This window comes from Artemia franciscana, chromosome 10 (assembly GCF_032884065.1).
Source record: "Artemia franciscana chromosome 10, ASM3288406v1, whole genome shotgun sequence".
Classification (NCBI taxonomy): Eukaryota; Metazoa; Arthropoda; class Branchiopoda; order Anostraca; family Artemiidae; genus Artemia; species Artemia franciscana.
The window spans coordinates 43,060,521-43,075,387 of record NC_088872.1 but is presented as its reverse complement, the minus strand read 5'-3'; the positions used below and the strand labels follow the sequence as shown (position 1 = coordinate 43,075,387).

The window sequence follows — 14,867 nt, the reverse complement described above, 5'->3', positions numbered from 1 at the left end:
ACGAAAAGAGACTAAATTATTAGTAAGGGTAATGCCCAACCACCTTAAAGAAGTCACGCACGGAATGCTAAATTCAGAACAGTTAAGTCTAAAAGATTGGTTAGGAGAAGGACCAAAATGAAGGAATTCACATTTTTCAGGGTTAAGGGTTAGACCTATATTCGAGAAAGCAGTAGAGATAGAACGAACAGAAGCCGAAAGCCCAGATTTAGTTCTACTAATGAGAAGAATATTGTCTGCATAAGCAAGATATGAGACATTTGAACTACCTAAAAGGTAAGTTTTTGGAAGACTATTTAAAATATCAGCAATACAAATTTTGAAAATTGATGGAGATGAAACGTCACCTTGTCTCAAACCTTGTCTTACGGAGATCTTTAACATAGAAGGATCAGAAGAAGAAGATTAAATATGAAGGAAAGAATGACCATACCAAAATGTTAAGGTATTAAGGTATTAAGATATTAAGGTATTAAATTATCCAAGATATTAAGGACTAACACTATTAGCAATTTGAACACAAGCTAATGTGTGTACACGTCTCTAGTTTACAAGCTAGCTCAGTAAACAGCCGGTGATTGTGTATAGTCACCGAGAGTTCAACCTTTTCAAGACCGTCCTTACAAGCAGCTAACAGAACCAGTCCATGGAGCACACGAGAATAGTTTATGAGCTCCTTGTGAAAAAACCAGCTTGTAACTTGTAAAATCAGCTCTTTTACCTTGACCTTTAGGCTTAGTCCTGAGTACTCTCAGGCTTCAGGTATATGCTCTCAAACGCTGTCGTGGTTGGACTAGTATAAGTAGAAACTATTTGCTAATTCCTAGTGAAATTTAAAGATGTAAAAATGCATAAGCCCAACGTGAATTACTAGTATTGAAGAAAGCCAAACATAAGAATTTAAAGTTTTCATTAGTCACCATTCCTCGCTAGTCAACTTCTTCAAATAGAAAAATCTCCAAAGCAGGATTTCGAAATACGCATCCTCTCCCTTATCTCTTTTCACGATTATGGATGGCATTATACAAACTTACAGTCGTATTAGTGACCATTTATAGCGTCTTAGGTGTAGTCATAGGGTCAGTTCGAGGCTTCGTTTATATGCAGTTTTTTTATTGAAAAAGCCTGGGTGAGAGGGATTCCACATAGTCCTTGTCACAGTGATGGGAGCTCCTCACGTGACCAGCCTAATAGTTATCTGCAAGTCATTATTGCCAGTTAGAAGGAGTTTTGATGAATGGTTTATTGTATTTTTGAGTTAATTAACTATCTACAAGAAAATAAGTGATGAGACTTATTTTCTATAGATTATTTTCTATACCTTACCTTGCCTCATCAGAAGTGATGAGACACAGCTGCTCCTTCTGAGATAACATTGACTTGTACCATTTTAGTTTGTTCCATTTAAGAAGTCCAAAACTATTGGTATGGCAGTGATGTTGACCCTCCTACTTCTGCATCGACACTGCAACAGACAAGACGTCGTTGGTTGCTTTATATTGTTGCAATTACTAGTTTTGATAAATTTAAATTCACTGAGCAGTGTCTCAACCACTAAATTGCTAAAGGGAAGATTCAGTTGAGACAGGGGAAACAAATATATCTAGTACCATCCTCTAGTTTTAATAAGTGATCCCCAGTATTCTTTTGCTGAAGCATTTTCATGGCGTTTCCAACCCCCATCAATCTTCACTTTATACCTTCTGGACATACTAAATTTTTCAAGCCCAGCTCTCTGGTGAATTTTTCCCACCTACACTTCGGCCAATTCAAAAATAAGATCTTTAAAGTGAATCGTGCTTTCGTTTAGATATTTGCTGTATTGTAAAGTCTTGAGAATCTTTGTAAACCAAATCTAATAAATCTGATGCTTTGACAGATGGATCACTCATGAATAAAACCATGCTTCACATGCTTCCACAGCCAGACATACTTTTTGAATTGGTAATTATTCAAATTCCTGTTTTTCATAAAATTTCAGGGCGTTTGAAACGGTCTTTGTACAAAATAGGCTCATAAAGTTACCGGCAAAGATTCTGACTATTTATTCTACTTCTTGTATTATCATCTATAAACCTCTATTTGGAAGAAACAATTAAAGCCGTTAAGACCCGAGCTCATTAGCCACAAATTTAAGTAGCGTTTTCATCAGATGGTTATGAAGCATTTCTAAGAAATAATCATGACCATGAGTTAGATGTGTAAAAATCATATTCATGAAATCCAGTTGTGTAACTTTCTACCTTGGTGAAAGTCCACGAAAGTTCTTCCTGGTGAAAGTTCTTCGTCCTGATCAGAGGACTGTGTGAGGTTAGATGTCGCAAAATAGCACTAATATCCCACGACCAATGAAACTAAATCTTCAACTAAAACCAAAGGTGAATTATTTTCCAAATTAAAATTACTGTATATGTTAATTGTATCATTAAATTAAGCTTGCTGCTAGATCTTCTGCGCCTTCTCCCAGTCCTCGAAGTTTTTTAATTTTTTTTTCTATGTTTTATGTGATTAATTAACAATAAATTTTTACATACAAGCTTTTTATTCCAGACACTGCAGGGTACTATTTCTCAGGGTCATTTTATATGCTTAAAGTTAGCACGAAAAGAGTGTATTTTTCTAATTTACACTGCAAAGTTTAGCAGACTTGAAGGCATTCCTCTCTCCTTTCTGCGCTAACTTTTCCCTTGGCTGGTCCCTTGGACTCTTTTAGTTCGTACAGGTTTGACTTCACCTGACTCAACACTATCACTAAGGACAAACTAAGATACCTTATTACCCCTCTAGAAGGATATTCCTGCTTTTACCATAAATTAATTAAGTCTTACCTAATTTGATATTCATGTTATAGCTTTAAATACTTAGTATTCAAAATCGGAATCTGATTACTAGCTTATTCTGGCAAAAATCCTTCTGCATTTTGCAGTTCAGAGAAAGAGCAAACCAAAAACCCAAATCAGCATTGGTGAGCTGCAAGACAAAGAAGTGCGGCAAATACTAAACATTGAGCTGACGAACCGTGTCAATGCCCTAAGCGAGATTGAAGGGATAAACTGCTGGCCTGAGCAAAGATGGGAGACCTTCAAGAAAATGATGAGAAACACACCGAAGAGATTACAGGCTGAACAAAAGAAAAACAACAGCATTGGATTACCATCATAACCTGTAATTGGTCGGAGAGCGAAGAAAATGATGAGTGGCATTAAAGATGTTACAAAAAAGTTGTGCAGACAGGTCAAGCTCTCTGCTTGTCCTGAATAACAGTGAAATGTGCAAAAAGACTGTTTTGTCGTTACAGAAAGCAGCACCCACACATTACATCACCAAACTTTACCAGATTCTCAAGGAGTCAACTGGTAAGAAAGCCGCACTGTCTGAAGTTGTCAAGGGCGAATCAGGAAGAGTCAGTAGCTGTCAGAAGGAGCTCTTGGCCAGATGAAAAGATCACTCCCAAACCCTCATCAACCGAAACCCATCACCAGCCCCAGGTGGTTTCCCCCGTACTGTTTAAAAAGAATCTTATGATGTTGAGCTCACCGTTCCAACAAGAGTGAAAACAATGAAAATGATTAAGGCCCTGAAAAACTATAAGGCCACAAGGAAGGAGGGTCTCCCACCGGAAATATACAAACAACATCCTGAGATTACTGCTGAACAGCTCCATGGTAACCTTGATGAAGCACGGAGTACCATCATTTCCCGAAAGATAGGAAGACATCAGTTAAACTCCCACTTTGTAAGAAAGCTGATAAAACTGGTTGCAAAATTACCGCTGAATAAAACTAATTGACATTGTGGTAAAAATATTTGGGACTTGTCTCCTTAACCATCTCAAGGGGGCAAGGGAGAAAAGAACCCGTGAAAATCAGACCGGCTTTCTTCCGGGTAGATGCTGCACTAACAAGTTTTTTTGCACTTTGCTACATTATCCAGTAGTTTGAAAGGTACAACTTGGCCCTGATTCTGATATTGTGGACTTTGCTGCCGCCTTCGACTTGATCATTCACCAAAGTCTGTAGAAAATTCTGGAGAAAGACGAAACGCCCTAAAATTGCTTAAGGCACACTATGAGGAATCAGTGAGCAAAGTTTGAGTTTACTGAGAAGAGACCGATCAATTCTGCGTTGAATTCGGAGTAAAACATAGCTGCTTCCCGTCTCTAACCCTGTTCAATTACTATGTTGATTGGGTGCTGGAGAATGCCCTATCTTCTCTCTCACCTAGGAGTTCAGATTGGACAGAAACTTTCACTTTAAGACCTTGGCTACACGTATCATCCAACTTTATCTTGGATTGAATTTAAAAAGATTTTCCAAAAAATAAATTTTGAAGAAAAGTAAAGAGCTCCATTGAGCCAGAAATGAGTAGAAAGAAATTCCGAACAATCTTCCAAGCGGAAAACTACCACAAATCGTCATCATTAAATAAATGAAACCTGAAACAACCAAAAATTACGATAAACAACCGAGTCAAAGTCAAAATAAGCAGAAATTAACATAAATAGGACTGACACCCCCCTTGCCTTCTGAATACTAGAACATAATTTACGCTTTACTAAAGAAAAAATTGCATTGATAGTTTAATATATATATGCTAATTTTTTTTCTTTAAAGTGTTAATAGTTTTCAATTTATTAAAGTAAAAAAGTGAAAAAACATTTAAAGGCATTTCATTGAAAATATATGTAAATGTCTATATATAAGATATGCTGAATGTGTGTTAAATATTTATATTAAATGGTGAATCCGCATTATTTTCTTTTATAGTAAAGTGTAAATAAGTCTTCTAGCACTAAGAAGGCACGGGAGGGGTGGCGTCAGCCCTACTCATGTTAACTTCTGCTCATTTTGAGTTCGACTCAGTAATTATTGTAATTTCTGTTCGCTCTGGGTTTCATTTATTCACTAATGTTGATTTGTGGTGGTTTTACGCCTTGAAGATCGTTTGACTATGCTCATTTTTGGCTTAATAAAGCTCTTTACCTTTCTTTGAAAAACTTCTTTTGTGAAAAAATCCTTTAAATCAATTTCTGTTAGTTTTTACATTGATAAAGTCTGTTTCATGGAAAAAGAAAATAATCTTATAAATCTTTCCGGTTTTCTATAAAAATCCCTAGTTGTTTGTTTGGATTTTTTGTTAATTTCTTATAATATTTAATTAGTAGTAGTAGCAGTATAAGGTTTAGAAGTAGTAGTAGTACAAGCAGAAGCAGTAGCATTAGGATGTAAATACTCTTTTGGTTAGTTCAACATCCCCCACAACAAGCCCTGTAATTCTCAATTTCGCACATCAAACTATTCCTAAGATATTGCAAACTAACAACAGCCTAAGGTAACACCCTTTTGACCACCTGCACACAGACAGCGTGTTAGCTCACCTTCCCCTCTCAATATCACCGAAAATCTCACCTTCATTCTCTTAGCCGTAGTTGTGATAGGAGTAACAGCAGTAGTATTAGTACTAGTAGTAACATTTATAGTGAGAGAACTAGTACTTTTAGCAGCAGCAACATTAAAATATTGCCTTTTGGTCAGCTGAATATCCCCCTCATCAAATCCTGGAAGTTTCAACTTAATACAATTCGTCGTTGCTATAATGTAGCCCAATACGCACTTTTTTACAACCTCTAATCCATCTGTTTCCAGAAATTTTTATCTTAATACTCTTATTCTTACCAATAGTTGAAACAGAAATAGTAGTTGGAGCAGTAGTAATATTAGTAGTAGTAAATGTAGCATTGACAGTAATTATAGCAGTAGCGTGCATATATTACCTTATGGTCGATTGATTTTCTCCTTTAAGCAATCTCTGAAAGTTCAAACTTAATACCCAAATCCATTCCTGAGATATGCCCTTTTGAAAATCTGCATACACATAGCGTATCTTGATTTATTTCGAATCTCTCCTCAATAGTCTCCCAAATTTTCACCTTCATACGCTTAGCCTTAATAGTAGAAGCAACAGTATTTACAGCAGTAGTGGCATGTATGTGTTGCCTTTCGGCTAGTTAAACATAGATAACTTCGAAGACATCACTGCCTTTCCATGACGAAAGTAAAACAGTTCAAAATAGGGATGATACCTTTTTATTGACAGTGAATAGGTATAAAATTATTTAACTCGATATTTCGAACACATATACAGTGTTCATCATCAGGAGTAAAACTCTGTGTATGAGTCCGTCGGGTCAAAAGAAAGTTGTTTGTACGTTTTTTCATCTTTCAGTAAAGCGTTTAATTTTGAATCGTAGTCCTTGGTGTCCATTACCACTAAAGTGTTACCCTTGTCTGCTTTTGTAATAATAATAGATTCATCCCTTCTTAAATTATTAAGAATCTTCATGTTTTTGAAAGAATTGTTAGGGATTTCTGGTTTTAAAGCAAACTCTGACAGGGCTTTAACTGTAGAAGCTCTTACTAGGCTAACATCTTTGATTAGGATGGGGTTTCTATGTAAAGATGTTTCTATTGAAGAGATAATTTCTTCTACTGGGACTTTACTAGTTTTAAAACAAATTTTTGGACCTTTTTCTAATACGGACTTTTCTTGTAACGTTAAGGTCCTTGATGAAAAATTAATTATACCTGGTCCAAGAGTTGACGAAGGTATTACGGCTTTATTTTCAGATAATTTTGAAAACTTTTTAAGTAATATTTCTCTGGAAAGGTGAAAGTCATGATTGAAATGATTTCTTGCTGTTTGATGAATTAAATAAAAATCACTTGCACTCACCTTTTTTTAAATAATATTTTCCAGGAAAAGTTTATCTTTCACTAATAAAGCTCTTTTTCTCCTTTTATCTTTAATCAGATGATTTAAAGTCTTGAATTGTAGACCTCGTTCAAACTTTTTTCCTTTAAAAGTGCCTAAATGTAGATTGAATTTTATTGAAGGTGGCAAAATCCTTTTCTTTTTACATTGATGAAGAAAATCTTGTTGATTTATAACATTTGCGTGTCTCTTATGGGTGTTCCATAATATAGAAAACTGTATATGTGTTCGAAATATCCAGTTAAATAATTTTATATCTATTCACTGTCAATAAAAAGGTATCATCCCTATTTTGAACTGTTTTACTCTAGTTAAACAGCCCACACATACCCTGGAAGTTTCATCTTAATACGGTAAGCCGTTCCAAAAATATTGCTGATGGGCCCTTTTGACCATATTTTGCCGCCCTTTTCATCTTAGTACTCTTTGCCTTGCGAGCTATTACAATTGAAGTAGTAGTTAGAGTAGTTTATTTGTGGTAGCAGTTGTAGTAGTGGCAGTAAAAGTAGTAGTGATAGTAGTATTAGTAGTAGCATAAACATATTGCGTTTTAGTGAATCGATCTTCCCATTTAAGCATTCTCTGAAAGTTCCAACTTAATGCCCAATACCATGCTTGAGATGCACCCTTTTGACAACCTGCATGTAATTAGTTTGTAGTGGTATGTATGTATGAATTTAGTCTTAGTTAGTAGTGATAATAGTACAAGCAGTGTTAACTGTAATGGTATTGCATTAGTAGTAACAGTAAAAGTTGTAATTAATTGCAGTAATAGCATACACATGTTGCCTTTTGACCAGTTACATTCCCCTCGTGATACCCAGGAAGTTTCATCTTGGTGCGGCATGCCGTTCGAATACGCCCTTTTTACAATTTGTATGCAAACAGTATGTTTGATTTAGTTGTATTTCCTTAATATTTCCTCAGATGTTCATTTCCATATCATCAGTATTGGCAATAGTCGCTAGAGAAGGAGTAGTTTTACTGTTAGTAGTATACAGAGAGATACATTTGTTTTGTTTTGTGTTCATGTTTATGATTTGTGTTTATTAATCTTAAAGTTCTGTGTAATAAAACAGCAAAGTTAATAAGGATATGGGAGAAAATTATGCCTATATGAAGTGTCATTTTATGAATGATCACATTCACCAGTGTGATATGATAATAAAGCAGCAAAAACGCGCATATTTTCACACTATAAGGTTTTGGTTGATAGAATATAATATTAATAACCAAACAAACAAACCCACATTAAATCGACCGATGGCATTTGCCGATAAGTTCCTTACATTATTCGCATCCCTATAAAGGTCCTGTTATTCTGGAAATAGCTTACTCCCGTTCAGCAACTAAGATAAGAAAAATTCAACAAACTCTTGGTGCTGTAATTAATACAGGTTAAATTTCAATGGGAATCATTTGGACCACCAGGTAGTCCCACCGATTTTGCTACTGTCATTATCAAACAGTATGGGTAATTTACAGGAGTGGAAACTAGCTCTAGTATCGACAGAAAAAAACCATCAACGCCATCCAGCATATGGCAACATAAGTCATTTTTTGAAAGTCTGTAGTCATTTGTCAGCCAGGAACTGATTTCAGACACTTATTCCTACCCTAATTTCACCAATTGCACTAATTAAATAAAATTATTCTTATTATTACACTGAAAAAATACCAAGTATCACCAAACTCAAGATGGCGTTGACTGTTTTTCAGTCGATACTAGGACTAGTTTCCACTTTTATAAGTTACCCATACTCTTCAGTCATTATCTCAAATGTACCTCGGTATTTTCTCTAACTTCAACATGTGTTAAATGCAACAAAACGATTGACAAATCTTGCCTGAATGTAGTGGCATCAATTCAAGAAAATAGGGTGGGGGGGGGAATGATTCAGTGAAAATACCAACAAATGATTTTTTTTAATCTAGATGGTAGCAAAAAAGGTCTCATTCTCTAATTGACGCCATTGGCTGAATGTATTCAGGCAATTGCCTGCCAAAAACACTTTTAATTATTGTTATTGTCATGCCTAAATGACGCACTGACATTTTTAAAATTTCAGGATACTGGCAAAAAACTGTTTCTAAGCTGTTTTCAAAGGGAGTGTAGGTTGACGAATATAAATCAATAGAACCAAAGCATGGCTGAACATAAACTGCTCCTGCTGATACCCGATTTGAGAATAGCTTAGCAAGTGTATTTAGGGAATTATCTGAGAAGTGTGAAAATATAGGATAAGATCTGAAGGTTTGACAGCGCCATCTGTTCCAAACATCGCATAAAGGGATATTTTAAGCCCTTGGTGTTAAAACTTATTACTCTCATAGGGTCAATTGACGCACTTAGTTAGGTTATTTGACGACCTAGATGGACCACCTGATAGGCTTTTTTTCTGCTCTTCTATAATATTCGCTTTAGAAGATAATCCAATGTGAATTTGTGCAGCTCTTGACCCATCAGTTAAAGCACAAATAACACAAGATAAAACACAAATAATCATTGTTTTTAATAAATGTAAGAAAATTGATATTTTTGGTACAAAAGAAGCTGCGGCCGGATAAATCTGGTTAAAATTAATTCAAAACTCTAACTGTTTTGTAACTTATCTTCTTACTGAGGCTTGGAACGTCACAGTTTAATTCTTAACGTGGTAAGCTGTTTTTGTTTCAATTCATCAGTAGCTAGGTTGTAAAAGGATTTTTATTGGCTACAAGAAAATATAAAATAGCAAGCAAGAACAAGCTATAATATTATTCTTGATCAACTACTTATATTATTTGAGCAGTTACATTAATTTGATATAGCCAATCATCTGGTAAAGCAATAATTTGTATAATATATTTCCAGTAGCAATACTAGTATTTTAAGAACAAGATCTCTCTGTCTTCCATTAGAAAAAAAACTGATGCAACTAAGTACAACTTGTAATCAAAGGTTTTTACGAAGAAGTTTATTGTAAAAATATTATACCAAAATAATACATTCAACAAAGCAATCAATCGATATAAAGAAGCTCATGTAAAAGTAATCAATACAGATTTGGAAAAAAATGATACTGGCAAACATCGGCAGTATATACGCTTGAAATGGAGTAAAAAATTAAACACAGCGCACATAAAATAAAAACTCACATAAAACGTCGAAGTAAAAAAAGGGAAAGTTAAATAAGTAAAAACTAATAATTACTATTCAGTCACGCAATATATACATAATATAGAAATAGCATAAATGTTTATAGACCCACAAAAGGTATTTCAACAATATGATGCTATTCTATGACGTATTTATTTATACACCTTTTAAGATTTTCTATAATAAGCAATAAAGCCACTAAGTCTTTAGGGGAAGATTTCTCTCCCTGGGGAGCCATTTTAAAAGTGACCTCATTCACCAGTGTAATACGATAATATCAAAGCGGCGAAAATGCGCATGATTTCAAACTATAATATTTCAATTGATAAAATATAATACTGAAATATAACAAATAAACCTATATTATTATTTTAAGCACTTGATATGCTTTCACTCATTTGTAATTCCAGTATGCGTAAATAAAAGAATCTTTCACATCCTGCACAACAACATAGAATGCTAGAATCCAGAAAAAAAAAATATTTTAGCGTTATTGAGCAAAAACTTCAACTATTTATCGAACAAAAAATTTGATCATGTTGTTTATTTTATCTTTGTATACAGGCATAATATACACTAAGTGAACCTTAAAGTCAAAGAATAATTTGAAGGGAATATTTCAGCTATAACTTGAAAGTTAAAAAAAAGTACTAAATGCTCCATTTAGAATTTTGTTTTACTTGTAATTACCTGCATCCTCCTTTTAATTAAAATTTGTAACTAAAAGGTCAACATATTCATTTATATTGTCTATTGTTAATTTCTAATCATTCAATCTACACTGTTTTTATATTATAGATTCAAAATCTGATTGGATTTGATATTAAAAAAAATAAATAAAATAAGTATACTTTCATTACACCAGATTCGTAAAAATTTCTATGGGATTCTTCTTGCAAATTTTGAATTTTAAGAGATTTTGATGCTTAATTTGCTTTAAAAAGACATTATCCATAAAATCGACTAGGGACATGTGACTGGCAATAAAAAGAAGAGGTATAGTATAAAACAGCACAAAAGACAAAATAATTTAAGTTTTGGACAGATTACGTTTCATTGGGCAGTTTACATTTCAATCACCAGTTTTATTTCAAAGCGACACGATCTTGTACTGTCAAATACAGAAATAGGAAAACAGTTTAACTTCACAATTCTACGCCAAAAACAACTTGACATAGAAAAGCAAAGTTCGACATTATTTATCGCTGTTTTTTATGTCGCTAGATATCCAGTTATCGTACATGCTTTCCTTTTTACCACGTTAGGTTAGACACTGAACGAACCAAAGCATTAATGTCTAGTGAAGCACAACAGAAAATTTTGGAAACTGCTGTCAAATCACAAAGGGGTAAATTTTTAGATGTTTCGAACAATCTGTGAACAATGCTAAAAAACAAACATGTAACTCGATGCACCTCTACGCTGATCGAAAATGTACTAATCACTACCCTCGTAAACTCAAACGGGGAGGGGGAGGGTACTGGAGTAAATTGGCTTTTTGGAGTCAGTGTTAAAAGGTGAATTGACTGGCCTGTTCATGTTTTTGCTAGCAAATCAATACAAGTATTGAAAGCAAATGGAATGGATCAATCAAAATAAAAATTTACCCGTAAAGGATAAATAATATACAAATAATTTAACACATTACAAAAATCTTATTTTTGTATTTCAGTAGACTTGCGTATCGGCAGAATTTACATTTTGTAGGGGCTCTTAAGCTAAAAATTTTGTAGGGGCTCTTAAGAAAGGTTTAAACAGAAAATGGTTTAAGTTTCCGAAATAAAAAAAGAAAAAATATTAATCATTGTTGTTAAGTAAACTATAGCTGACATGTTTGACTGGAACTGAAAATATTGGAAGTCTTTCTAGAAATAATTCCTGAAACTAAAAGAGATTTTTTTATGAATATCGTAACTGCATCTGAAATTTTCATACATCTGGCATGATTATCAAAAACTGTTGGGTAAGTTGTCTCAGAGGGAGGATGAGCAGGGCAGCGCACTGAACATGTTATTGAAGAGACACAATAATCCTGACCCAGAGGCAATTTTAGGGGGGTAGGGCGTTACTTATCCCAGCACAGAAACTTAAGCTAATGGTTATTTAAATTTTTAAATTTTTGAAATTATATTTTTATTAACATAAGGTACAGGGCATCGCTGGCAGTAAGTATAGTCAAATTCAATCTAAAATTTTCAACTATTCCATATTTTCATCACCATTCCTTGAAAATAAAAATAAATAGACTGAGTTTAATTAATTTTAATGTTTTCTATGATATTTTGCATTAGTCTTGTAATAAAAAGGAAAACAGTAATGCTGGAAGAAAACGACATTGTTAACAAATTAAAATTTTGGTTAAAACTGGCCAAAAAATTTTTGGGCGACAGGAAGAACGGTAATCTAGATTTTGGCCCGGGTGCAAGCGAGGCCAGAACCACAACTGTGCTGACCCATCTTTTAAGAAGAGCTTTTAAGTAAACCCGTTTTAAGTAAACCCATTTAAGTGACTCATCTTTTAAGTAAACGGGCTTATGACAACTGTCTGAGACGCTTAAAATTCTAGATACGACCTTCAGGCACAGCAGTGATGATATACGTCTATAAAATCATGCAAAAAGAATTGTTTTTACAAGAATAAAAACGGAAAGCTTTTATTTATTTGAAGCTGATAAGATAGCCCCAAATATTTCAATTCTCATTTCCAACAGAAGTAAAACAAACATTCGCTAACATGAAAAGTTTTTATATCAGATGACGTGAAAAACAGCTGTCGAAGCAGTGAATACTGTCAGATTTTTTTTTATCTGCTCAATTTTTTCTATTTCCTTTTTTTTTGCAAAATTCTCTTGGTTATTCCGAAATGAAGCTACTAACACAGGCACTGCAACACTTACAAAGAGAATCCTGATTTCAGATAAATACGTATAAAAACACTAGTCAGGTAGGCAACATTGTAGAAGCAGGAAAGTTCACTAACAATTTAAATATAATACGGATCACAGTAAAAACAAATAGAAAAGTGCCCAGAGTCATCAAAGATCTAAAATTTCATAGTCTGTAGATCCAAGCAATGGTTATTGGAGAAGTAAGTATTCAAAACAACCGTTATCCATCCTTAATGAAATAAACTGGATTACGGAGTTGTGCCAATGGTAAAACGCAGTCACAATCCAAATATGCCACCACTGGTGTGACGACCCAACAAAGTCGACTTTTCCTGTAAAATAAATATTTCCTCCTAAAATAACTTAATGTGTAGTAGACATTTTTGACATTCTGACAAAGTGATTTCCAAATCTTTTTACGATATTTGCGGCTGGCTGGTTATTCTTACTGACAATTATTCCAAATAATATTGATATTTTGGTTAGATTATTATAAATTGGTATAATTATGGTAAAATCCCAGCAGAAAAAATCATCGTAAAATTCAATATTGCAGCTCAAAGTAAACGAAAATGAATTCGGATTTGTGTAAAGCTGCAAAACCACGATTGTTTTTAAATATAAAAAAAGGACTTCAATTTTTAATGAAAAGGACCTCCATATGTAATTTAAGAGTTTTCGGTTCTAGCTGGTGGAAAAGTTAAAAAAAAGAAAGAGTGGGTGGAAAGCCAGCAAAATGTGGGATAAAACAAATGGCATCAAAGAGCTTAAGAAGGCAACGAAATGTAATTAAGTAGTGAACCGGCTCAATAGTAGCCGAAACTCAAAAAACGATTTTGATGCTTGAAGATATGTTAAAAGAATCAGCTCATTATGCTCATTTCAAATATATAAGGCTACGAGCTTGAGAAACATTTGTTTGATTTTTGATAAAAGGGAAAAAAACCTTAAAACTCATAAATTCATAATGAAAATTACACCATCAGATTCAACGTATCATGAAATCCTTCTGTAGAGGTTTCAAGTTCCTATCTGCAAAACTGTGGAATTTCGTATTTTTTTTGCACGAAGAAAGATGACGGATGCGTCTTTATTGTGTTGCGAGAGCAACACTTTGGTTTTGTCGCTTGTTTTTCTTCCTAGCACCCCGACTTCAGCTTATTCCTAGAAAGTGGTAAGGGTCAAGCATCAGCGGTTTTTACGGAAAGTGTGGACCTTAGGCCGGATTGATGAACAAGACTTTGCATTTTGGAAAGCTTCATGATACTCTTGCCTGGGTCCAATAAGGATGGTTTTTGCTTGTCCTTGAGCCAGAGTCTATAGTATGTGATTTGAAGTGGAGTTTTATAGCCTATGTCAGAGAGAACTATCTGAAGTTATGCGGTCAAGCTTTTGTTTCATCAAACCATGTTTCTGCTTTCGAGGGGAAAGCTCTGTTGTAGCAGGCGAGCAGGCAGGCACCAGTTTCAAATCGAAGATGGACTAAAATCTATAAGTGTTAAATATATGCCGCAGTTATTCGGCCTAGAGTTTATCCTTTGCTCCTTTCTAAGTGAAGACGTTAGAAACTTGGCCTACGGCAAGAAAGTCAACTTTTGAACTAAGACAGATAATTTTTTTTCGACGGCAGTCGATAGCTCCTGATGAGCCTTCAGTAGTAAGGTATACACTGAAACCAAAAATAGACCCATACCAATTGTGAGACATATAGAGGAGTTTTAAGCAACAGTCAGCTGTTATCATCTTAAGAAATGAGGGGTTTACAACTTTTGCTAGTTAGTGTACCTGTTTTTTTTTCCGGTGTATTTGATGATAAGACCAATGAGGTTCCAGTGGTAAAACATGTAGGGGACTTGTTTATTTTAAGATCCTTACAGATTAACAACTTCAGCGTTTAATCGAAGCGAGGAAACAAAACCAAAGTGTTGCTCTCGCAACTCTTTGCTTGGCGAAGCCGAACAAACGTTTCGGCTTCGGCACCTCACGTTGCCCATGCAACGTAGATCTATTTTTTTCCCTGGGCTGATCCCATGGACATAATTGTATAAGAATATCGACACAGGGCTCAT

General features: G+C 34.5%; 1 protein-coding gene across 2 annotated transcripts in view; it reads right to left on the bottom strand.

Annotated features, from left to right (window-relative positions):
* Positions 1-9,713: 9,713 nt before the first annotated feature.
* Positions 9,714-14,867, bottom strand: part of LOC136032218 (progestin and adipoQ receptor family member 3-like) — a 56,863-nt gene continuing 51,709 nt past the window's right edge. For both annotated transcript variants that reach the window (XM_065712431.1, XM_065712430.1), the window contains exon 7: positions 9,714-13,130. In XM_065712431.1, the coding sequence (XP_065568503.1) occupies positions 12,988-13,130 (143 nt within the window). In that variant the 3' untranslated portion in view covers positions 9,714-12,987. The remainder of the gene's footprint in view (positions 13,131-14,867) is intronic.